The sequence below is a fragment of the Puma concolor genome, chromosome B2 (genome assembly GCF_028749965.1).
Source record: "Puma concolor isolate L17-30 chromosome B2, mPumCon1.1.hap2, whole genome shotgun sequence".
Lineage (NCBI taxonomy): Eukaryota > Metazoa > Chordata > Mammalia > Carnivora > Felidae > Puma > Puma concolor.
In genome coordinates this window covers 116,652,102-116,677,302 of record NC_141671.1, presented here as the reverse complement: position 1 = coordinate 116,677,302, position 25,201 = coordinate 116,652,102, and the positions used below count along the sequence as shown (strand labels likewise).

The following is a 25,201-nucleotide window of genomic DNA, read 5'->3' as shown; positions in this document are numbered from 1 at the left end:
TCCTTTGCAGAACTTGAAAAAAACAGTTGGAGAGAGTAACACATTTGATCTTGGATGTCAGGACCTTTCTTCTCTTTCCCTTTTCCAGTGGCTTGGTTATGAGCTCATTCCACTGGTCTAACTCTGGCAGGACAGCAAAATATCCTTTACAACAAGTTTTAAACATACGTTTTGTCATGAATACAGTTTATAAAATCGTAAATTCCTCAGAACTTTTCCATTGCCTTACGATTCTGGAACAGATCCAAAATGCTGACTGTTTAACTACATCCTTACACAGAACCTGAATCTCAACCCTTGTTCGTACACATATACTTTCAGACACTATAGTATTTTCATAGTGGCTGATACTTTATCATCTCCTTAGCACTGAACTCTTGTCTAATTTGGTCTTAGAATTTAGAATTGGGATGACGTATACATAATAGGCTATTACCAAGTTTCTAGAATATGATTTCTAAACTTGAGGTCAGCAAACCTAGTAGGCTTAAGCAGTGCCCTCGAGTTTTTGTGGTACTCTTCTGTGGCACAGACAAGGAAGTGTGAAGAGAGGAGAGAAAAGAAGGGAGAGTTAGTAGTGGAAGAAGGATAGGATTGGGGAAGGAGAGAAAAAATGTTAGTCATATGTATGTTTAATTTTGTAATGATTTAAAGTAAGGAGATAATAGATCTCATGGCATCTATGTCAATTGCCTTTGTGTTGTTAGATATTGGAGAAGTAATAGATGAGGATAGAACAGGCTCCTTACAAGAGAGAAGATATATTGTTTATTGATTTTATTATCCCACAAGAATAATTAAAAATGCTAATGATTTTGTAAGCCTTATTCCTTATTTTCTAGTTTAACTCTTTGTTCTTTTCCCTAAATAGAATATTGTGGAAAATACAGGCAAATTTAGTTTTTGAAAATAGCCATTGAAGTCCTTATCAAGTTTTGGGGGGCACTTTTTAAAATGCTGAAGTCATGGTAAATATGGAAAAGATCAGGACCTTTGCCTCAGTTGAATTTGCCATTGGGTTTCTGTTCTGTATCTGACATCCCCAGGAGCAAAGCATGCATAGAGCAAACTGGATATATTGTATTTGACTCTGACTGTCTTATGTAGGCCTTTCAGTTTTGTGAACTGACCTGACAAGTGATCTTATGAGCTTATTTTCCCTAGACTGGAGGCAGGCCCAAGGAACCCTGAGCCCTACTGTATTTGATCTTCTTCAAATGGGACAAGATAAAGGCAAAATCCCAGGTTCCTTTTATCACATAAACCTCTGAGAGAGAGAGAGAGAGAGAGAGAGAGAGAGAGAGAGAGCGGGCGCAGGGTGCGTGTGTGTGTGTAAAAGAAGGGAGAATAGAAAGAACTAAGCAAATCCAAAATAGCAGTCCCAGGGCAGATAGTTTCACTTTGTTGCCTGGTACACAGAGCTATAGCACACTGAAAACCAATATCCTCCTTTGGAAGGTGAAGAAGGGAAGGTGAGGCAAAATAGGTCAAATCTCAGGTTCCCCATTTAAGTTTGCCACAAATAGTTACTAAGTATTCACTTCAGTATCACTGGGTAAATTGCCTCTCATCCTGAGAAAGAGATTGTAACAGGCCAAGCCTGCCTTAAGATTCCTCTTGTGAGAGAAATCTTGTTACATAGTTAAAGAACGAAGGCTGTTGCTAACGAGCTCCTTGTAAGATATGTATTACCAACTGCGCATATTATTGATAGGTAATGTCTTACTATTTATTACTTAACTTCACTTATTAAAAAGTTAATATTTTTATTAATGAAACAATAGAAATTGTGTTGTATGCAAACCCATTTTGTAAACATGAAAAGAAAATCATACCTTTGCGCATTTGTAACTACATATCCTGGACCTGGCATTTCCTAGAAAACCAACAGTGGAATAAACTTTTTCTATTTTGCAGACAGAGATCTTATATTTAGTTTAGAAAATGATGGTTAGGTACTGTATCCCTACACAGTAATAACCACATTAGGGGTCATTTAGTTCCACAAATATTAAATGTAAGCCTCTGTGTGCTAAAGGCTATGAATAATATGCAGTCCTGCCCATAAGAATTTTTTTATTTACTGGAGGCAGGAGCTGCATTTCTAACTCTTTATTATGTAGTTTCTGGTTATACATTGATTTTTAAGAAATATCACTATCTTTATTTTTTTTTCTTCAACGTTTATTTATTTTTGGGACAGAGAGAGACAGAGCATGAACGGGGGAGGGGCAGAGAGAGAGGGAGACACAGAATCGGAAACAGGCTCCAGGCTCTGAGCCATCAGCCCAGAGCCCGACGCGGGGCTTGAACTCCCGGACCGCGAGATCGTGACCTGGCTGAAGTCGGACGCTTAACCGACTGCGCCACCCAGGCGCCCCAATATCACTATCTTTAATAAGGACTCTTTATTAATTGCCAAACCGGCTAGAGACCAGACACACCTATGTGGTCGCTGATGCAATACTTGTGTTCTTTGTGTAGTATCTTCTATGTAAAGAACTAGAGTATTTAAGAAACTAGTTTCGAAATTGGCAGTTTAGAAGATTGGGAGAAATTACTGGTAAAACCAGAGACAGCCCCAAAGTTTGGAATGATATCCTTCAGTTAAAAAAGTTTATTGAGAAATGTAGCATACATGCATATAGTGAAAAATACATAAAAAGAGTTTAAAGAACAACAACAGAAGATGGATACCTATGTACCCATTACTTAGGTTAAGAAAAAAAAAACCCATGTTCTGAGACCTAACTTTTTTAGTATGTGTTAGGTGACTCAGGCAATAGCTTTCTTCATTTTTAATGTTTTCATTTATTTTTACTCTTACCAACTATAATACAACTTGAATTTCAAATCATGAAAAAAAAATAATCTTTTATGGAAATAACATATGAACAAAATTGCTGCACAATTTCATAACCATCTCATAAATATTTGATTTAATCAGATAGCCTATATATAAAATATGTTCTTGTCCATTCAAAAGGCTTGTGTTTCTATCTATGGAGTTACATGAAATAATGTCTCAAGTTTTAAAGGTTTTTATAAATTGACAATTCATTAAAAAATGTATATGTATTTGAAACAAAAGTAGAGAGTGAGAACTTTGAGAACTTTTGTGTTGTTTTCAAAATTTGACAAAAGGTAAACTTTAATTGTGAAAAGGAAACGTGGGCCCTGTTTTGTTTTTTTCTAGATTTGTTTTGCGGAGAGAAGTGGAACTATACAATTTTTATGCTAACAGTTTAGTAGTAACATAATCTTCTGAAGAAATGATACTCTGAAAATATGTAAAATGAGAGTATTTTATTTGTTTAATTTTTTTTTTTTTCAACATTTATTTTTGGGACAGAGAGAGACAGCATGAATGGGGGAGGGGCAGAGAGAGAGGGAGACACAGAATCGGAAACAGGCTCCAGGCTCTGAGCCATCAGCCCAGAGCCTGACGCGGGGCTCGAACTCACGGACCGCGAGATCGTGACCTGGCTGAAGTCGGACGCTTAACCGACTGCGCCACCCAGGCGCCCCTAAAATGAGAGTATTTTAAAGGTGGCTCCCTCTGCCAATATTTTGGCCATAAGACACTGCAGAGAAAAGCTGGTTTATATTTTCTTTTGGTTACTCCCCAGCAAAATTGGGATATTGCCTGATTTGTGTTGTGCTTCTGCTTAGAATTTTAAAACTTAGAATGAAGTGAAATAAAATATCATAATATTTTATTTATATTTAATATTTTTGATCCATTTTTGCCTATAGAAAATCCTTATATTTCATACTAAAAGTTTACTGGTGAAGAAGAAAAACGCTTTTATGAAGTTAAGACTATATTTTAAGTTTGATGTAAATCTCTAATAGAGCTTAATGAAAAGAGGGACTTTGTTCTGTTTTCAATTAGTTGAATTATTTTTGCTTTTTATGTGCATATTTTGTTTCCTTGATAAAACTAAAAAATTTTTGAGGGTAAAATTACTTTTTTTTTCTCTTTGAAACAGTTAGCAAAGGGGAGATCATTAGTAACTCAGTAAATACCCATTTAATCATTACTAATTATACTTCACCAAATGCTTTTATCATATGTATGTGTTTATACATTAGGATTCCAGTCTATGAATTTCTTTTTGTTTCATGTTAATTTTTAAGTTTTTTTTTTTTTAAGTTTATTTATTTATTTTGAGAGGGAAAGAGAGTTCTGTGCATGTTCAGGGGAGGGGCAGAGAAAGAGGGAGAGAGTGAGAACCTCAAGCAGGCCCCATGCTGTCTGTGCAGTGCCTGACGTGGGGCTCAATCCCATGAACTGAGACCATGACCTGAGCCGAAATCAAGAATTGGATGCTCAACTGACTAAGCTACCCAGGTGTCCCTTAGGTTTTTATTTAAGTAATCTCTACACCCAACAATAGGGCTTGAACTCATGAGCCTGAAACTTGGAGGTCAAGAGTTGCTTGCTGTTCTGACTAAGCCAGCCAGGTACCCTCCCCACCCCCACCAATCTATGAACTTCTTGGCCGTTAAAACCTTCACATGAGTGTGGTTTCCTTAATGGCCCTCATTGCAAAGAAACTATTCAACTACTGCCCACCCCTGCCCCCACTCCGGCCTTTTTTTTTTCCTTTTTCTTTTTTTTTTTTAGAGTAGGCTCCATGCTCATTGTGGGGCTTGAACTCATGACCCTGAGATTCAGAGTTACATGCTTTATGTGCCCCTAACCCTTTTTTATTTTTTATCTACTTTAAATCTGGAAAAGAATACTATCTTGGCTTAAAATATCTTAATTGCTAATCTTGTCAAAACTTGTCTTTAGAAAAGCAAAGAATGCCTCACAACTTCTTTTCTTTTGCATTCTTGAGATTTTTTTTTCTTTCTTTTCTTTTATACTTACCAAGCCCTAAATTCATAGAGAATACGTTCCAGCAGCTCAGGCTCCTTTTCATTGGTTCTCACCAAATGTGCTTCTCTGGGTGGAGCAGGCTAGCCCTTGAGTTGAACCCAAGTACCTTTCCCTTTGGCTTCCTTCTTTTTCTGATCATTTTCCTTCACATGCTTTAGGAAGTTATTTTGGCTTTTTTTTTTTTTTTAATGTTTATTTCTGAGGCAGAGAGAGAGCATGAGTGGGGGAGGGGCAGAGAAAGAGGGAGACACAGAATCAGAAGCAGGCTCCAGGCTCTGAGCTGTCAGCACTCAGCCTGATGCCAGGCTTGAACTCATGAGCCACAAGATCATGACTTAAGCCAAAGTTGGACACTTAACCGACTGAGCCACCCAGGTGACCCGGAATTTGGTTTTTCTACAAGTACCACTGGCCTCTAGACTTATACCTGGATTGCGGTGTTCTTTTCTTTAAAAAAAAAAATTTTTAATGTTTATTTACTTTTGAGAGAAGGAGACAGAGCGTGAAGGGGAGAGGGACAGAGAGAGAGAGGGAGACACAGAATTGGAAGCAGTCTCCAGGCTCTGAGCTGTCAGCACAGAGCCCGATGCGAGGCTCGAACCTACAAGCTGTGAGATTATGACCTGATCAAGATCATGACCTGAGCCGAAGTTGGAAGCTTAACTGACTGAGCCACCAAGGCTATTTGCCCAATAATTTTATTGCAGTGTTTAGCAATCAGTATAAGTCAGCTGCAGCCCAACCAAATAATTCCATTTTTAGATAGAGCCAACAGAATGCATACATTAGAATAGATAGATTGAGGTGTATTCATATAAAATACAAAGAGTAATGGACTGTTTAGACTGTAAATACACATAATAATGGATGTCACAAACATAGTTGAAAAGGCACAAAATAATATATACTATTGAATATATATAAAATTCAAAAATAGAAAAACGAATCTAGGGTATTAGAAGTCAGGATAGTTGTTATCTTTGTTTGGAGTTGTGACTGAGAGAGGACACAACAGACCTGAGTTTCATGTTCTGTTTCTTGGTCTGGGTATTATTGACTTAAGTGTTTTTACCTTATGAAATTTATGATTTGAGCTGTATCCTATGATTTGTTTACTGTTCTGAATGTATGTTTTAGGTCAACAAAAATGCTTACATAGGGCAAAAAAACCTATGGGCTAAGGTGAGATTGCCCAGGATGTATATATAAAGTGAGAAGAGTGACAGAATGCTGAGGAACAAAGAAACCATGCACATATTCCTATTTCTTTCCCGATTTTCCTCAGTTTTTCCTATGAAAGCTTTGCATAAGGTAAGGATAATGCTAAGAATGAAACTTCTGTTAGAGAATGGGATTGCCCTTGTAGCATTTCTGCATAGAGACTGTTTCCAAGGAGACATTGGACAATTTATTCTTAGATTTTGCAAAAGTCAAAGAGTTGGAGGAAGAACTACTATCATGAGAAAGACTTACCAGGAAGCAGGAGATGGTGCTAAACACAGAACAGCAACATTTTTCTAAATCTTCCTAGTGTATTGGATCCCAGTCAGTGCACTGTAACTATATCATCATCTCTCAGTGATACACTGAAATGATATACTTTGTGAATTATTTGGTTTGAGGAGGCAAAACAGAAGGATTTCCATACCGACCATCTTCTCAGAGTGCTTTTACGAGTGGGAAAGTACTCCCAATTAAACAGAAAGGTCTATCACTAAAACCTATTAACATACAATATTGGAAAAGTGTTCATCTGGACCACTGCGTACTTCTTTCTGTTTTCCAGAAATGGCAAGAAGTCTTTTGAAGACATCATCTTTGTCTGTGAGGACAAAATTACTACATCAAACGGGATTGTCACTTTATAATACATCCCATGGCTTCCATGAAGAAGAAGTAAAAAAAAAACTTGAGCAGTTTCCTGGTGGATCCGTTGACCTTCAGAAGGAAGATAGTGGTATTGGCATTCTTACCCTGAACAATCCAAGTAAAATGAATGCCTTCTCAGGTATAGAGATCTTTCTTTTGCTAAAGAATGACACTAAATCTAAGCTGCTGTCACATATTTTTATCTCTAGTGACAATTCTTGAATGTTGTGTTACTCTTGGAACACATACACTCACACTGAAAACCCAAACCATCATTTGAACCAGGAACATTTTTTATTAATTGTGAATATTTTAATCTTTTTAAAAAATCCATGAATACCGATGTTGATAAAAAGGAAACTTGGAAATTAATCTTGCACTTGCCAATGTATTGCAGCATTTCCTGACTCTTAGATACTGGTAAATCTAAGTAAATTACATACTGGTAAATCTAAGTAAAACCTTCTGTTTGCCAAGCAGCATTCTTGGGCATGTAAGAATTTCCTGTTTAAGGGACCTGAAAGTCCAGGACATGTGGTAATTTGTAATTTTGTGCCAAAGCTCAAATTTGAACTATGCTATTGTGATGTTATGCAAGAGCTGAGTGAGTAATACTGCTGACTCTAGCATTTCTCCCTGCTTCAAGATGATTTTGGCAATTTCTGTCTGTCAGTGATGTACCTTGTGTACCTTGTGGGTTGTTAATGATGTACAAGAGCTAATAAATAACCTTGCTGACTGCCCAGTCAAGGTGACTTCGGCAATTTGCCTGTTATGCCCGTCATGGAGGGTAAATTATATTCTGTAGTATTTGAAATACTGAGCTTAAAAATACCTCTATAAATTTTCATACCTTGAGACCTAATTTAGTAGACTGTAAACTTTGTAAGTTAGTCATGGTGGGTCTTTAAAACGCAAGATAACTTTTCTTTTCTCATCATAATTCAGAGATGTCTCTCTCTCTCTCTTAGTGCTATCCAGTAGAAGTATACACAGATGTGAACCACATATGTAAATTTAAATTTTCTGGTAGCCATATTTTTATTTATTTATTTTTTTTTTTTTTTAAATTTTTTTTAACGTTTATTTATTTTTGAGACAGAGAGAGACAGAGCATGAACGGGGGAGGGTCAGAGAGAGGGAGACACAGAATCTGAAACAGGCTCCGGGCTCTGAGCTGTCAGCACAGAGCCCGACGCGGGGCTTGAACTCACGGAACGTGAGATCATGACCTGAGCTGAAGTCAGATGCTTAACCGACTGAGCCACCCAGGCGCCCCACGGTAGTCATATTTTTAAAAAGTAAAAGGAAACAGGTGAAATTAGTTTTTTTTTTTTAAATTTTTTTTTTCAACGTTTATTTATTTTTGGGACAGAGAGAGATGGAGCATGAATGGGGGAGGGGCAGAGAGAGAGGGAGACACAGAATCGAAAACAGGCTCCAGGCTCTGAGCCATCCGCCCAGAGCCCGACACGGGGCTCGAACTCACGGACGGCGAGATCGTGACCTGGCTGAAGTCGGACGCTTAACCGACTGCGCCACCCAGGCGCCCCATGAAATTAATTTTAATAAAGTACTTTATTATCCCAGTATATTAATAGTTCAACATGTGACTCATATGAGAAATTATTTATATGTTGTTTTCCCTTTTTTTATACCAACTTTTTGAATGTGGTGTGTACTTTACACATAAACGCACATCTCAGTTTAGCCACATTTCAAATGCTCAGTAGCTAGATATGGATGGTGGCTACTCTATTGGACCATGCAACTCCATACCCTCAATTGGTTCAGAGAATAAAAAAGCCAATTTTAATATTAACCTAGGAAAAATAAAATTAGAAAAGACTGCTCTAGAAAATTAGACTAGATTAATAGTCTAATTTACTACTGAATAGGTACAAATAATTTATATTAGTAAAGATTTTTATTCAAATGGAAACAAATACTAATTTGATGGCTGATGTTTAAAATGAATACAAGCAGAGATGCTTTGACTTGGGTAATGGTGTTTGGTTGACTTGGTCTGGGAGAAGTTGAGTGAGCCCCACACCACACAATTTTCAAACCTCAAGGCTCTGGTTTGAAAATTACCCAACCAGCTACTCTTTAAGGTTTCTTCTAACACTTAATGCTTAGTTTACCAGAGTAGAAAAAGATGAGTTCAAGATTAACTACTAGTATAGATGTCTCATACTTAAGGCCATTTTTTTAGAAGCTTAAATATTAGGGATGATTGAAGGTCCATATTTATCTATATAGATTTATTCTTGTGCTAAATGACTGTGTTTTTTAAATTATTTATTTTTATTTTTATTTTTTTGTTAAATGCTACTGGACTGTATAAATTTTGAGAGCAAGAACTATATTTATAAAACACCTAGAACATCCTTGGGAAGGGCTACTATTTTAGTTAGGTCATAATTAGCAGTTGGAAAGGATTCTAACTTTCTATACATGTGGAATCTACTTGCGAATCAATAACATTAACATTTATTGTGGAACTACTTCCTTACTGGTTACTTCAGAAAATGGCAAAGAAAATAATAGTTCTTGATATCCTGGGGTTTATGTTCCAGAATAGTATACATAGTTTAATGGGGCCTGTATAGTAAGTTTTGGAACCTTGTGATACAGAGAGTCTTTGCCAGTTTTAACCTTCTGTTATGATCTTTATATTGGCTTCTAAAATATTTTCTTACAAAGAGTAAACTTAATCATGTTGACAGCATTATGAACTTTATGAACTTGGAAGACCACCACAGATAAGAATTATAGCCCTGGGGTGCCTGGGTGGCACAGTCGGTTAAGCGTCAGACTTCAGCCAGGTCACGATCTCGCGGACCGTGAGTTCGAGCCCCGTGTCAGGCTCTGGGCTGATGGCTCAGAGCCTGGAGCCTGCTTCCGATTCTGTGTCTCCCTCTCTCTCTGCCCCTCCCCCATTCATGCTCTGTCTCTCTCTGTCCCAAAAAATAAATAAAAAACGTTGAAAAAAAATTAAAAAAAAAAAAAAAAGAATTACAGTCCTTCCTATTCCCATTTAAAATTTGTTCATTATAAAGAAACTCCAGTAGAATTTTGGAATGATATCAAGGTAAAAATGTAATCTATAAATCATAGCATTGATGGTTGGTAGGCATCTTATTGGCAGCCTATGAAGTACTTTCAGAGTATGCCTTGGGCTACTCAGAACATAGTCTGTCAGCTGTGGAACAAGATGCTATGTACTATCCCTTTCCTGAACTAACATCTATTATAATAGTTCTCATGTGAGTAGAGTAGGAATATTATACTTTGTTTTGTATACCATATACCCAATAGATTGTAAGATCTCAGTCTTCTGGGAGAACTATATTTGAGTTAGGAATACAGGCATAACTCTTGTTATGAGCTTGTTGATTTTAATAATGCTTGTTGAGCTTGTTGCCTAAGACAACATGTACTATTGTGAAGTCAGGACTATATTTGATTTTAAAAAAAAATTATTTTTTTTAATGTTTATTTATTTTTGAGACAGAGAGACAGAGCATGAATGGGGGAGGGCCAGAGAGAGAGGGAGACACAGAATCTGAAGCAGGCTCCAGGCTCCGAGCTGTCAGCACAGAGCCCAGCGCGGGGCTTGAACTCACAGACCGTGAGATCGTGACCTGAGCCGAAGTCGGAGGCTCAACCGGCTGAACCACCCAGTTGCCCCAGGACTATATTTGATTTTTACCTAAGGAATAATTTTTTCTTACCACCATACCCTTATTTATTTAATTTTCTTATTCCTAGGACATGTATGATATATTCTCATTTTCTACCTAGCTATGTATTTGTTTGATTTCTTAATTCAGACAGAGAAAGGTTACTAACATTGTAAACTTTGAAAGCAGGGGCTGTCATGTATACCTCTTTTGTGTATACCCCATGGTACCAACACAATAGGCATTTGATAGATATTTAGTAAATATCTATCAAATGTAGGATCTAAGAGTCATGTTTGATGCCTGATGGCTTTAAATTATTTCTGTTTTTTTGGTATCTTATGTACTTTGATTTGTCTTCTTCTCTGTGGCAGGAGTTATGATTCTACAACTTCTGGAAAAAGTGATTGAACTGGAAAGTTGGACAGAGGGGAAAGGTCTCATTGTCCGTGGGGCAAAAAATACTTTCTCCTCAGGATCTGATTTGAATGCTGTGAAAGCACTAGGGACTCCAGAGGCAAGTATTCTATGAATTGTGCACTAGATTCCACATGCGTGTCAGATATTTATCACTGAGACATTGATGTTTTACATTGGTTATTATGATAGCTATCATCATAATAATCAGGATAATATTAAGAGGCTTCCAAGGGTCAGAGGTTTTAGTTTTCTTCTTATAGATTAGGTTGCAATATTGTAAAGTAATGGAGGGGAAGAAAAGGAAGGGCAAGAAGATTAGCAATCACCAAAGCCCATTAAAACCAGCAGGAATTTGAATTCTTTTAAGTGGAAGACCCTTAGCATCTCATGATGAGGAATTTTATATGAGGTACATATATAAAGTACCCAGCAATGCTTTGGCATGTAGTAGGCTTCAACAAATGGTAATGATTAAAACATTTGCTTTTTAACTGCGCTGATAGAAAAGGAATCCTAATCATCTTCCATTATCTTTCAAGGAACCTAGGAACTTCCACCCATATCTCCTAGGTTAAAAAAAAAAAAGGTGTGGGGGGGGAGGAAGGAAAAGGAAAAATTTAATCATTGCCATTTAATTATAGGTTTGGGCTGTATATAGGTAATGATGTTTTATTTTTATTTATTTATTTATTTTTATTTTTTATTTTAACGTTTAATTTATTTTTGAGGCTGAGAGAGACAGAGCATGAACGGGGGAGGGGCAGAGAGAGAGGGAGACACAGAACTGGAAGCAGGCTCCAGGCTCTGAGCCCTTAGCCCGGAGCCCGATGCGGGGCTTGAACTCACGGACCGCGAGATCAACCTGAGCTGAAGTCGGACGCTTAACCCACTGAGCCACCCAGGCGTCCCTGTAATGATGTTTTAATGGTGTTCTACAACTCATACTGCTCTGTGTAGTATATGATCTGTATTTGCATAAAAATGTGAGGAAAGAGCTCTCTTTTGGTAATTTTTATAAGACTTGGATTTGAATGCTGGTTTCAACACTTTCTGGGTAAGTGATTAGAAAAATCACTCAATCTTTCTAAATCTTATTTTAGCTGAAGCATTGGGGATAAATGAAACTTTCAAGGAAGAAATATTAGATAAAGAAGAGAAAGAGAATCATGGATTTGATTTTGGGGAATACATGCATTTACTGGATTAGCTGAATGAGAAAAAACTGAAAAGGAAAAATCAAAGAAATAGGAAGAGAATCAGGAGTGGGAAATATTGCTAGAAATTAAAAGGATTTCAAAATACAGAATTTGGTCAAAGCAAGCTACCATGTGTTAATGGAGACAGGAACATAAGGATAAGGAAAAAGCCATTTCACAAATAGAAGATTATTAGAAACTTTTGAGGGGAGTCTTTTGAGAGGTTAGGGCCATCAACCTCTGTGCAGTTGATAATCTGCATATAACTTGACTCCAATAACTTAACTTCTAATAGCTTATTGTTGAATGGGAAGCTTTACCAATAACAAACAGTAGATTAACATGTTTTCTATGTTATAGTTATTATATACTGTATTCTTACAATAAAGTAAGTTACAGAAAAAAAGCGTTATTAGGAAAATCATAATGGGGCACCTGGGTGGTGGCTCAATTGGTTGAGCGTCCGACTTTAGCTTTTGACTCAGGTCACGATCCTAGGGTTGTGAGATTGAGCCCTGTGTTGGGCTCCGTGCTGAGTGTGGAGCCTGCTTGAATTGAATGTGGATTGTGCTTGAGATTCTGTCTCTCTCTCCCTTTGCCCCTTCCACCTCACCCTGCTTGGGCATGCTGTCTCTCTCTAGGGTAAAAAAATAAAATCATAAGAGAATACATATTTACAGTACTGGACTATAAAAAATCCACATATAAGTGGACCCATGCCATTCAAACCTGTGTTGTTCAAGGGTCAACTGTACTTTTAAGAAATTTTTTTTTAATTTTTTTTAATGTTTATTTATTTTTGAGACAGAGAGAGACAGAGCATGAATAGGGGAGGGGCAGAGAGAGAGGGAGACACAGAATCGGAAGCAGGCTCCAGGCTCTGAGCCATCAGCCCAGAGCCTGACGCGAGATCGTGACCTGAGCTGAAGTCGGACGCTCAACCGACTGAGCCACCCAGGCGCCCCAGAAATTTGTTTTTTATATATTCTTAGGAGATCAGAATTTGGGATAACAGGTGGTGTATCTTATACTTCTTTCCCCCAAATTACCTTGAGTAGAACTTCACACTCTTCTGGGGTATGTAATATGACTCTCATGTCCAAGTCTTTGCTAATATCTCATGCAGAGCTCAAGGAGCCCTAGAAAGTCAACAAAATCAAATACTACATCATTTGCATTTCTAACAGCATCAAAGAATTTTAAATGAAAACCTCATAAAAAAAAAGTTGGGTATATTTTTGGCTTTGTTGCTTTCTAAGTATTTCATATATAATACATTTACATTATAATGTATTTATGCTTATTCTTATTTAAAGGATGGAATGACCTTATGTATGTTCATGCAGAACACCTTAACAAGATTTATGAGGTAACGTATCTTTCTTTATGATTTCTAAAAAAAAAAAAAAAAAAAAAAAAAAAAATAGCTCTTATTTGTTCTGTTTTGCACCAGTTAAAAAATACTTGATTTTTAAATTATATTTATTTTAATGATGAACTATTTATTTGTGCCATCAAGGAGAGCCATTTAATTAAATGTTGGTGAAGTATGCACAGTTACTTAAAAGATAAGAGAGGGGAGAGATAAAAAGAATTTAAGACATAGCACTTTTCCTAAAGAGCTTATATTACTAGCTATATTTAGGCATAGCCATGGGAAAGTTAAATACTGATATTGGAGCAGAATAAGGACACTGTTCAGGAGATGACACATAAAGATTACCTCATATTCAAAATTAGTAGAACGTATGATGAAGTGGTGTATATCCAGAAGAGAGAGGAAAAGCCCTATGGATTGGTGATGGCTTTTACCGATTCCTGAGGAAAATGGATTCACTTTGCATCTAGATGAAGAAAAGGCACAAAATTCTTCTTGGCTTATCACTATGCATTTGGGGTTACAAACTATGACGTTTTGGCTAATTAGCTTTCTACTTCTGTATTCCAAATGTAACTAATTTAAAAATTATAAAAAATAAGGAAATTCATGTTATTTAGCATATTTACTAGTGGGGCATCAGTCTGTATTTGGTTTTTTCATAGTTTTTGTACCACTTCACCTTCCCTTCGCTATGATTTGAATTTTTCTTAGAGAAATCTTAAAAGTGTTTTTAATCCTTTGTATTTAGAAACATAATCTGTTAATAAATTTCCCATTACTTTAGGCCTGCAGATTTGCGTTTTGGTTAGAACCTACAGAATATTCCATACTTTCAAGGCATTTATTTATTTATTTTTTTAATTTTTTTTTCTTTCAAGGCATTTTAGATTTATGTTGTAATATATATTCCTCCAGGAGTGGTTCTTTGCAAAGAGAAAAGGTGAAGAGATTTCTTTTTACCACAGACCCATTCCTCTCCATAGGATTAGATATTAATCATTTCACTGAGTAATAAAAAGACTTTTGGTAAGAATCTTTATAATACAGTTTTGGAGCTCAGTCTTCTCTACCACATTTCCTCCCTTTGGATATAGCCTTAAATTTTGCCATCTAAAACTTGACATCAATACAAATGCAGTAAGATAAGGTCCCATTGAATTACTCCTGATTGCCAGCTGCTGAAGAGTTGTAGAAACTGTATATTATATTTAAAAAATTCATTTGTAAGGAAGTCATGATATATAGTTACAAAATACAGTAATGTACAAAAAATATAAAGTATATATATCATGTATAGTATATATTATACTTTATAAATTTTATTTATATTACATATTATATATGTGTAATATGTATAAAATATAGTTAATAGCTTAAACTATATAATGATTCATGGAGGTAGTATGATAAACTTACATAGCATTTAGTGTGAATTATTATATCTTAAGAATTAGACTGCTTTATTTGTCATGATATACAGGCTCAAGGTTCCACTATCCTTTGAGGTGTGTTACAAACATAGTTCAATAATTTGTTTCTACTGTAGTTCAAGTTTTTCAAAAATAATATTTGTAAATTAATATTGAAATGAAAAATATTAACATCCATTTTTCCTTTTTCCTTCAATAAACAGACTCCCTTTAATAAGTGTTGCGCTGGTTCAAGGTCGGGCATTGGGTGGAGGAGCAGAATTTACTACAGCATGTGATTTCAGGTAAGGTGAAAATTGCTTTACTCCCTCCACAAATATAATCAACATGCTCAAATTTATATTTTGCTTGAATATAAATATTGTATATATTCTTAAACAAGATGATCAGTTAGTGAATATTTTCTTTTGTCTATTATTAAAGTAGATAATTTTAGTCAATCTAGTATAATAATAACTCTATCATTACTTTATTACTATACATTTCAAAAAGTTAACAAATGATTTTGAGCAAATGAAATCCATGTTAGCAAAATTCCTAGAGAAGGAAGTCAATGAAATGTATGAAACTTTAAGATTCAAAAGAATTATACAGAGAAAAATAAAACACTAAAAAAGAGAAAACGGAGAAAGAGACACTGCTTTTTCCGATAGTCCTCTTACCAGTAGAGGGAGGTTCTCCTTTTGGTGATGTGTAGTAACTTTGTGGAACTTTTGGACTGGTTAGGGAATGAAATTAGAGAAAATTATTTGGGACCAATAGCCCTCAGTTTCCAGAATTCTTTTTTAATATCGGATAGCTATATTTTATAGGAATGATGTTCTGTAGAATCTAATGCTTTACTTGTGCTTGAAACTATGTTCTTAGTTACTATTCCTAAGACCTGCTAGCTGAGCTATAAGGAGAACCATTATAGTGTTCTTTGATCTGTACAAATATGGAAGGCAGTATATATAGCTTATATAGCAAGCATAATTGGGGATAAAATGGCAAAACAGTAAAGAGCCCGAGCACTGGAGTCAGATAGACTTAGGTTCAATCCCAGTTTCCCACTTTTTTCTATAGTTGACCCTTGAATAACCTGAGTTTGATGCACGGGTCCACTTATACAGGGTTTTTTTTTTCAATAAATACAGAACAGTATTGTAAATGTATTTTCTCTTCCTTATGATTTTCTTAGTAGCATTTTCTATTCTCTGGCCTACTTTATTGTAACAATACAGTATATCATACATATAACATTCAAAGTATATGTCAGTTGACTGCTTATGTTATTGATAAGGCTTTTGGTCAACAGTAGGCTATTAGTAGTTAAGTTTTGGGGGAGTTAAAGTTCTACACAGATTTTTGACTGCATGGGGAGTAAATGCTCCTAACCCTCACATTGTTCAAGGTTCAACTGTATTTGACTTTAAATAAATAACTAGTTTGTCTGAGTCTCAGTTTCTTTATAAAATACAAATAATCTCTGCTAAATATCTATAAATGATTTAATATGTAGATGTTTAGCATAAACTTAACCTAGGTACACATTGATGTACACATGATATTGATTAGATTATAGATAAGATTACCTTACTACTCTTATACTTTTACAGAAATGCCAGTGTAGGAATATTTTGGCATAGTTTTAAACTTACTAATTCTCTTTTCACTAGGGATGCTTTTCAGCCGTAAGGCTAATCCTGGCCTTACTCCTTTTTTCTTATTCATTATACACTTGATGCTGGAAGGAAAATGTTGGAGCATACACTAAGAGGAGACTTTCATTGTTTAAAATTTTTACTTCCCTTTCAGATACTAAAGAAAAAGCATTGTCCCTGGCACGTGGTGTGGTAGACTAGAGGAAAAATAGTTGAGGTGACTAATTCAGATCTTTTGTTCCATTTCAGTTCTGTTTCTTTGAATCACAAATTTTCATGTTTTCATAGTTCAGATTCCTTTTTTTTTAGGTTTTTTTAAATGTTTATTTATTTTTGAGAGAGTGAGAGAAACAGAGTGTGAGCAGGGGATGGGCAGAACTGAGGGAGACACACAATCTGAAGCAGGCTCCAGGCTCCGAGCTGTCAGCACAGAGCCCGACGCAGGGCACGAGATCGTGACCTGAGCTGAAGTTGGAAACATAACTGACTGAGCCATCTAGGTGCCCATAAAGTTCAGATTTTTTAAAAAATTAAAAAAAATATATTTTTAATTATTTTTTTCAAAGTTCAGATTCTTAAAGTATATATATAGCTAAATCTTATAATCTATCTACTGTACTAAAATGCTATGAAAATAGTCATGGTAATATAAAAGATACTCATCAAAAAGAAAAAACCTATAATTAAAAATACCTAAAGATGTATATTTTTTAATCAAAGACTTTTTTAGCCTTCATTTTAAGAAGTTTTAAATCACTTTTGTTGTGGCATAATTTCCATTCTATACTGTGTAACCATCTCTACAATCCAGATATAGAACATTTTTACCAACCCCACGTGTTTGCATGTACCATTTCCCAGTAAGTTAGCACCTTAGTCCAAGGCAAACACTGATCACCTTTTTACTCTAAATTAGATTTGTTTTTTTGGTTTATTTTTAGCATTTTATATAAATAGGTTCATTTAGTATGCTTGCGTGTGTGTCAGACTTCCTTCATTCAGCGTAATTATCTTGAGATTTATCAGTTATGTATCATGTATCACTACATCATTCCTTTTTTTTTAAATTTTTTTTTTTTTTAAGCTTTATTTTTGAGACAGAGAGAGACAGAGCATGAACGGGGGAGGGTCAGAGAGAGAGGGAGGCACAGAATCCGAAACAGGCTCCAGGCTCTGAGCCATCAGCACAGAGCCCGACGCAGGGCTTGAACTCACGAACCGCGAGATCATGACCTGAGCCGAAGTCGGACGCTTAACGACTGAGCCACCCAGGCGCCCCTACATCATTCCTTTTTAATGTTGAAAAGCTTTTTTTTTTTTTTTATTTATTTTTGGGACAGAGAGAGACAGAGCATGAACGGGGGAAGGGCAGAGAGAGAGGGAGACACAGAATCGGAAACAGGCTCCAGGATCTGAGCCATCAGCCCAGAGCCCGACGCGGGGCTCGAACTCACGGACCGCGAGATCGTGACCTGGCTGAAGTCGGACGCTTAACCGACTGCGCCACCCAGGCGCCCCTGAAAAGCTTTTTATTGCATGGATATACTACAGCTTGTTTTCTTTTCTTTTTTTTTTTTTTTTTTTAAGCTTATAAATTTATTTTGAGAGAGACAGAGACAATATGAGTCAGGGAGGGGCAGAGAGAGAAGGAGAGACAGAGAATCCCAAGCAAGCTCCATGCTGCCAGTGCAGAGCCCGACACGGAGCCTGAACTCACAAAACTGTGAGATCATGACCTGAGCCAAAACCAAGAGTCTGACACTTAACCAGCTGAGCCACTCAGGCGCCCACTACAGTTTGTTTTCAAGATTCACCTGTGTTATACCATATTATTGGTGGTTTATTCATTTTGTTGCTCAGTAGTATGGCTTTCTATGCATATTATGTATTATTATTACTATATATTATAAGTAAAAGTCTATATAAGTCAAATATATAGCATATTTTTGTCAAATAGATGTATTGTGAATATTCTTTCAGCCTTTTTATTTTGTTATTAGTGTTTTTCAAAGAGCTGAGATTTTTAATTTTTAAAATATTTTTAACTCTCAGTTTGTAATAATTACAGACTTATGTAAAAGTTGCAAAATTTACATAGATAATTCCTATATAACTTTGACTCAGTTTTTCCAGATGTTAATATCATACACAGTACAATTATTAAACCAGGAAATTGATATTGTTACAAAACTTTTAACTCATCTATAGACCTCATTCAAAGTTTTTCAATTGTCGTACTAATGTCTTTTTTCAAGTCCAGGATCTAATCAGGCATCTATTTTGTTTGATGTAAATATAGTCATCCCAGCTTTCTTATGATTAACATTTCTGTGGTATATCTTTTTCTGTCGTTTCATTTTATCTATCTATTTATTTATTTTTTAACATTTATTTATTTTTGAGAGACAGACAGAGCATGAGTGGGGGAAGGGCAGAGAGAGAGGGAGACACAGAATCCGAAGCAGCCTCCAGGCTTAGTACAGAGCCCAATGCGGGGCTCGAACTCACATACCGTGAGATCATGACCTGAGTCGAAGTTGGATGCTTAACTGACTGAGCCACCCAAGTACCCCTGTTCATTTACTTTTAAATGTTTATTTATTTTGAGAGAAAGAGATAGAGAACAAGTCGGGGCCGGGGGCAGAGAGAGAGGGAGACAGAATCTTAAAACAGGCTTTGCACTGCCAGTGTGGAGCCCAATGTGGGACTCAAACCCATGAACTGTGAAATCACAACCTGAGCTGAAACCAAGAGTCTGATACTTAACCAACTGAGCCACCCAGGCTTTCCTATATTGTATTGTATTGTATTGTATTGTATTGTATTTATTTATTTATTTCATTTTTTTTTTATGTCTATTTTTAAGAGAGAGAGTGTGCACACAAGTAGGGGAGGGGCAGAAAGAAAGGGAAACACAATCTGAAGCAGGCTCTAGGCTCTGAGCTGTCAACACAGAGCCTGACACAGGACTCAATCTCATGGACTGTGAGATCATGACCTGAGCAGAATTCAAGACATTTAACCCACTGAGCCACCCAGGCGTACCCCCCAGTTTCCTTTCGTTTTAACCTATGCTATATGTAGTTAGTAGACATTATATATTTGAGTGTTTTTTTTTTTTATCCAGTCTGACAATCTCTGTCTTTTAATTGGAGTGTTTACACCATATATATTCATTATTATTGATATAATTGGGTTTAAATCTATCATCTTGGTGTTTGTTTTCTGTTTGTCCCGTCTTTCTTACTTTTCTGCCTCATTCTAGATTATTTTTTATATTCCTATTTTATCTCTAATAATCACTATACCATTTCAGCAGTCTTCAAAGCATCTTCACCAGGAATAGGTTCAATCTCAAGAAACCACTTTGTCTGCTCATCTGTAAGAATCAGCTCCTCATCTGTTCAAGTTTTTTTTATCATGAGTTGCAGCAATTCATCTTTAGGCTTCACTTCTAATTCTAGTCTTCTTGCTGTTTGCACCACATCTGCAGTGACTTCGTCCACTGAAGTCATCCATGAAGTTTGGAATTAATGTCTTCCAAAAGCCTGTTAATGTTGGCATTTTGACCTCTTCCCATGAATCATTGATGTTCTTTATGGCATGTAGAATGATGAATGCTTTCCAGGTTTTCAATTTACTCTGCCACGCTCTATCAGAAGAATCACTGTCTATGGCAGCATTAGATTTATGTATGAAATGTATTTCTTAAATAATAAGACTTGAAAGTCAAAATGACTTCTTGATCCATAGGCTGCAGAATTGATGTTGTGTTAGTAGGCATGAAATCATTAATCCCATAATTTCCATCAGAGTTCTTGGATGACTGGCTGTATTTGTCAGTGAGCAGTAATGTTTTGAGAGGGATCTTCTTTCCTGAGAAGTAGGTCTCAACAGTGGGTTTTAAAATATTCATTAAACTGTGGTGTAAATAGATGTGCCATCAGCCAAGCTTCGTTACTCCATTCATAGAGCACAGGCAGAGTAGATTTAGCATAATTCTTAAGGGCCCTAGGATTTTTGGTGTGGTAAATGAGCATTGGCTTCAGATTAGAGTCACCAGCTCCATTAACCCCTAACAAGTGAGTCAGCCTGTCCTTCGAAGCTTTGAAGTTCTGAAGCTCTTTAGGTTCGAAAGCCCTATATGGCATCTTCTTCCAATAAAAGGCTGTTTCGTCTACATTGAAAATTGTTTTAATGTAGCCACCTCCATTAATTATCTTAGCTAGATCTTCTAACTTGCTTCAGTTTTTACATCAGCTCTTGATGCTTCATCTTACATTTGTATGCTATGGAGATGGCTTTTCCTTACACCTCATGAACCAATTGCTGCTAGTTTCAGACTTTTCCTCTGTAGCTTTCTCCCTTCTGTCAAACCTCTTAGAATTGAAGAGAGTTAGGGCCTTGCTCTGGGTTAGGCTTTGGATTAAGGGAGTGTTGTGTTTGGTTTGATCTTTATCCTGACTACTAAAGCTTTATCTATCTTGGGGTGCCTGGGTCGCTCAGTTGGTTGAGCGTTGGACTCTTGATGTCAGCTCGGGTCATGATCCCAGTGTTGTGGGATCGAGCCTTGTGTCAGGCTCTGTGCTGAGTGTGGAGCCTGCTTGAGATTCTCTCTCTCTCTCTCTCTCTCTCTCTCTCTCTCTCTCCCCCTCTCTTTCCTCTCTCTCTCTCTCTCTCTCTCTCTCTCTCTCTCTCTCTCTCTTTGCCTCTCTGCCTCTCTCTCCCTGTCCCCTCACCTTTTGCCCCTCTCCCCTGCTTGGGCTCACTCTCAAATAAAATTAAAAATTAAAAAAAAAAAAACCCTTTGTCTATATCAACAATAAGGCTGTTTTGCTTTCTTATCTTTGTGTTTTCAGTAAGTAGCACTTTTAATTTCCTTGCAGAACTTTTCCTTTGCATTCATAACTTGGCTAACTGCTGTAAAAGGCTGTCATCTCAGATTTTGATATGCCTTTCTTACTAAGCTTTCTAACTTTTGATATAAAATGAAAGACATGAGACTCTTTCTTTTCACTTGAACACTTAGAGGCCATTGCAGGATTATTAATTAGCAATTGTCTCTCTGGGAATGGGGAGGCCCAAGGAGACGGAGAGAGTTGGGGGAATGGCCAGTGGGTAGTCAGATCACATAGTATTTATCAATTAGTTTGCGGTCTTATATGGGCATGATTCGTGGCACCCCAAAATAATTACAGTAGCAACATAAATCACTGATCACAGATTGCCATAACAAATACAGTAATGAATAAAAAGTTGAAATACCGCAAGAATTACCAGAATGCAACACAGAGATGTAAAGTCAGCAAAGCTGTTGGAAAAACAGAGCTGATAGACTTGCTGGATGGCAAGTTTGCTATAAAGCTTCAAATTGTAAAGGTCACAGTATCTGCAAGGTGCAGTTAAAACATAATAAAATAAGATATGTCTATATATAAACATATACCTATACAAATATATATAAATATAAATACCTAGTAAAATATATTATTGGAAAAATGAAACAGAAAACCAAGACATATGAATTTCTTGAATTGTAGTGTCTGTCATATATAGGAATATATATATTTCTAAAATACTGAAAAATATTTTCTCTTTTTTTGTATATGCACACAAATACATATGCATACATATATACATTTTTTTTACTGGTTGGCTTAGAGTTAATATGATGCATTTTGAACTTATCATAGTCCACCTTCAAATAGTATTATGCTACCTTACATCAAATACTAGAATACTAATATACTCCTATTTCCTTCTCCTGTCCTCACGCTATTGTTGTCATGCATTTTGCTTCTACGTATCATAACTTCACAAATTATTATGCGTTTAAGCACATCTGAATTTTTAACTTCATGAATGAAGAAAATTGTTTCTTTAACCAGAAATTCTCCTATATTAGATATATTTTATTCTGTGTCATTTGAATAGTTTCAGAACTTAATTGCTTATAAAATAACTGGATCTGTATTCATACCCAGATGATATTTACACATTGCACATTGTTCTTCTAGTTTTTTGAGAATGTAATGAAAGCCAGGAACTCTATCTTTGAGGAAATTTTGCATAAAATCTCATCCATGGATCCTTAGTTTAGAACCCCTGTTTTTGAAGTATATATTTCTACAGGTATGCTGTTCACTTTATCATTACCTGTGTTGTATATTTCTTCTGACTACTGATGTAATTTTGGTAAGGCCTTCCTTCACATATTTTGAGTTTGTTTATATAAAACATAATATTGAGTTTAATGACTTATTATAAAATGGAAAACTATGTAACCATGATATAGGTCAAGAATGGGAACATTGTCAGCACTCCTGAACTCTCCTGCATGCCCCTTCTAAGTTACAGCCCCCTCATTTCCATGTAGGGGCAACAGTTACCCTAAGTTTTATTTATATATTTATATAAATAAATAAAAATAAATAAATAAATATATAATTAATATATAAATCAATCAATAATATATTATATAATATGTTATATATAAATATATAAAAATATAAATATATATATTTTATTTATATTTATTATAATTATTTTCTCTTTTTTAATCAAATTACTTCATACCTTCCTTATTTCCTAAGGAAATTAACTCTTCTGTAGCTGATATGTTCTATTTTATTTTCTTCTTGAACTTAGTATAAATGGCATCGTATAGTAATAGAAATAGTATTAGGAAAGAGTAAGTTTATTTATGTAAAGTATTAAATTATTTAGTTTTTCTTCTTTTTTATAATTCATGACTCAGGTTCCAATTTATCAGTTGAAATAGATCACTTTGTATTCACATAAATATATATATTAAAATAGTTTTGGTGTATAAGACAATTTATAAAGATCTTAGCCTCTTTGAAAACTAGCAATTGTTTGGGGAGGAATCGTGTGTACTGTGAAAAATGGCCATTTCGTATGACAGTGCCCTCTGCTGTCATCAGTGCAGATTGCATTAGGATACTACATTTGATTCTGTAGGAGGAAGGGTCTTGGCTTTATAAAGGACAACGTGAGATTAATTTAAAATGTTCTATGTGTGAAAGGATTAAATACTTTTCTCACTTTATCCTGAAATACAGGTATTTGTGTAATACATAATTCAAATATGTAATTATATAATATATGTAACATATTTAAAAGTACATGTTTAAATATATAATTTAATACATTTAAGGAATTCTAAGCTATATGTGAATGTGCATTATTATACTTAAAAAGCCTTTACGTAAAAGTAAGTACAAATTAAACTTTATAGATGTCCTCTGGAAATAGTGCACTCTTTCATGTAGAGCCTGGTGTTCATCTTTAAGCATTTTTTAGACTTTTGCATTATCCTTCATAGTCATTCCTGATCTGTGTTTGGGTGTAGTTAGGGTTTAGGACAAAAGGCAAAATCACAGGGAAAACAATCACAGACTACTTAGTCCTTTAGTACTGCTAGTTTGCCTTGTTTGCTGTCCCCTAAATGAAGGAAGTGTTCTGTGTCCTGGGGTCTTGCCCTCATCAGATAAATCTAGTAATATACCTGCTACATTCACCTTGCCAATGAAGACATGTTCATTTGTGGATCAACTACTTGGTATATACAGGCCCTCATATTAAATTGCATTCATTTGAGTCATTCATTAGACATGTTTAGCACCCAAGAAACTTGTATGCCTTAGGATTTTGTTTCATTTTTCTAGTAATGTAGTTTTACCTCATTTTACAAAATGTTGATTCACAGTTGACAAGGAGTTAAAAAACAAATGGTAGAAACTGATCCTTCACAATAGAATTTTGAAAAGCATTGTCTTCAGCTGTTCAGCCCCTTTTAACCTACACACCGAGAACAAAAGTTCTTAAAGGTTAGAGGCTAATAGAGTATTGCATACTGAATTACCTTACTGGCCACAGTTACAAGGAAGCCGTAAGTCAGTATAAGTGTATAGCTGATTTTCCTCCCAACTTTATCAGACCCTTGTCAGTTATTCTGTATGACAAATTGCTTTAATTATTATTCTAAAAATATCTATGTGTTCCAAAAGAACACCAAAAGCTTTCATAGCATTCTTTTAAAAGATAAGTTCCTTCCTTAGGGTTATATGTTTAGCTTGTTTAACTTTCTTACCTTGGAGAATTGCCTAGAATTCACTCAACTAAGATTTTCATCCCTGTTGCTGTTATTACCATGGGAAATATTTCAGAAGATGAGAGATACACTGGATGTGAATATTCCAAAGAAATTAGCTCATGCAGCATTCTAGCATTATCCTGCCCTCTGCTCCCAACCCTGTAAGCACCCATTGCTGATAGTTATAACAAATTAATATTTCAGAATAGTTCAGAAACATTCAGGTCTACTTGGCATATGTAGACCCTTATATTAAATTGCACTCAACTGAGTCATAATTTTCATATAAAACATTCTTAGAAAAAATGGCTTTTAAAAAGCATTTTAAAAAATGTTCATTTATTTACTTTGAGGGGGGAAGGGCAATGAGGGAGGAGAGAGAATCCTAAGCAGGTTCTTCACTATCAGCGCAGAACCTGATGTGGGGCTTGATCTCACGAACCGTGATATCATGACATGAGCCAAAATCAAAAGTCAGACATTTAACCAACTGAGCCACCCAGGTACCCCTTAAAAACATTTTTTTTTTTAATTTTTTTTCAACGTTTTTATTTATTTTTGGGACAGAGAGA

General features: G+C 35.7%; 1 protein-coding gene across 4 annotated transcripts in view; it reads left to right on the top strand.

The window, feature by feature from the left end:
* Positions 1 to 25,201, top strand: part of ECHDC1 (ethylmalonyl-CoA decarboxylase 1) — a 55,411-nt gene that overhangs the window by 1,903 nt on the left and 28,307 nt on the right. For all 4 annotated transcript variants that reach the window (XM_086707784.1, XM_086707783.1, XM_025925582.2 and 1 more), the window contains 4 exons: positions 6,675 to 6,896; positions 10,818 to 10,960; positions 13,376 to 13,428; positions 15,074 to 15,154. In XM_086707784.1, the coding sequence (XP_086563910.1) occupies positions 6,677 to 6,896; positions 10,818 to 10,960; positions 13,376 to 13,428; positions 15,074 to 15,154 (497 nt within the window). In that variant the 5' untranslated portion in view covers positions 6,675 to 6,676. The remainder of the gene's footprint in view (positions 1 to 6,674; positions 6,897 to 10,817; positions 10,961 to 13,375; positions 13,429 to 15,073; positions 15,155 to 25,201) is intronic.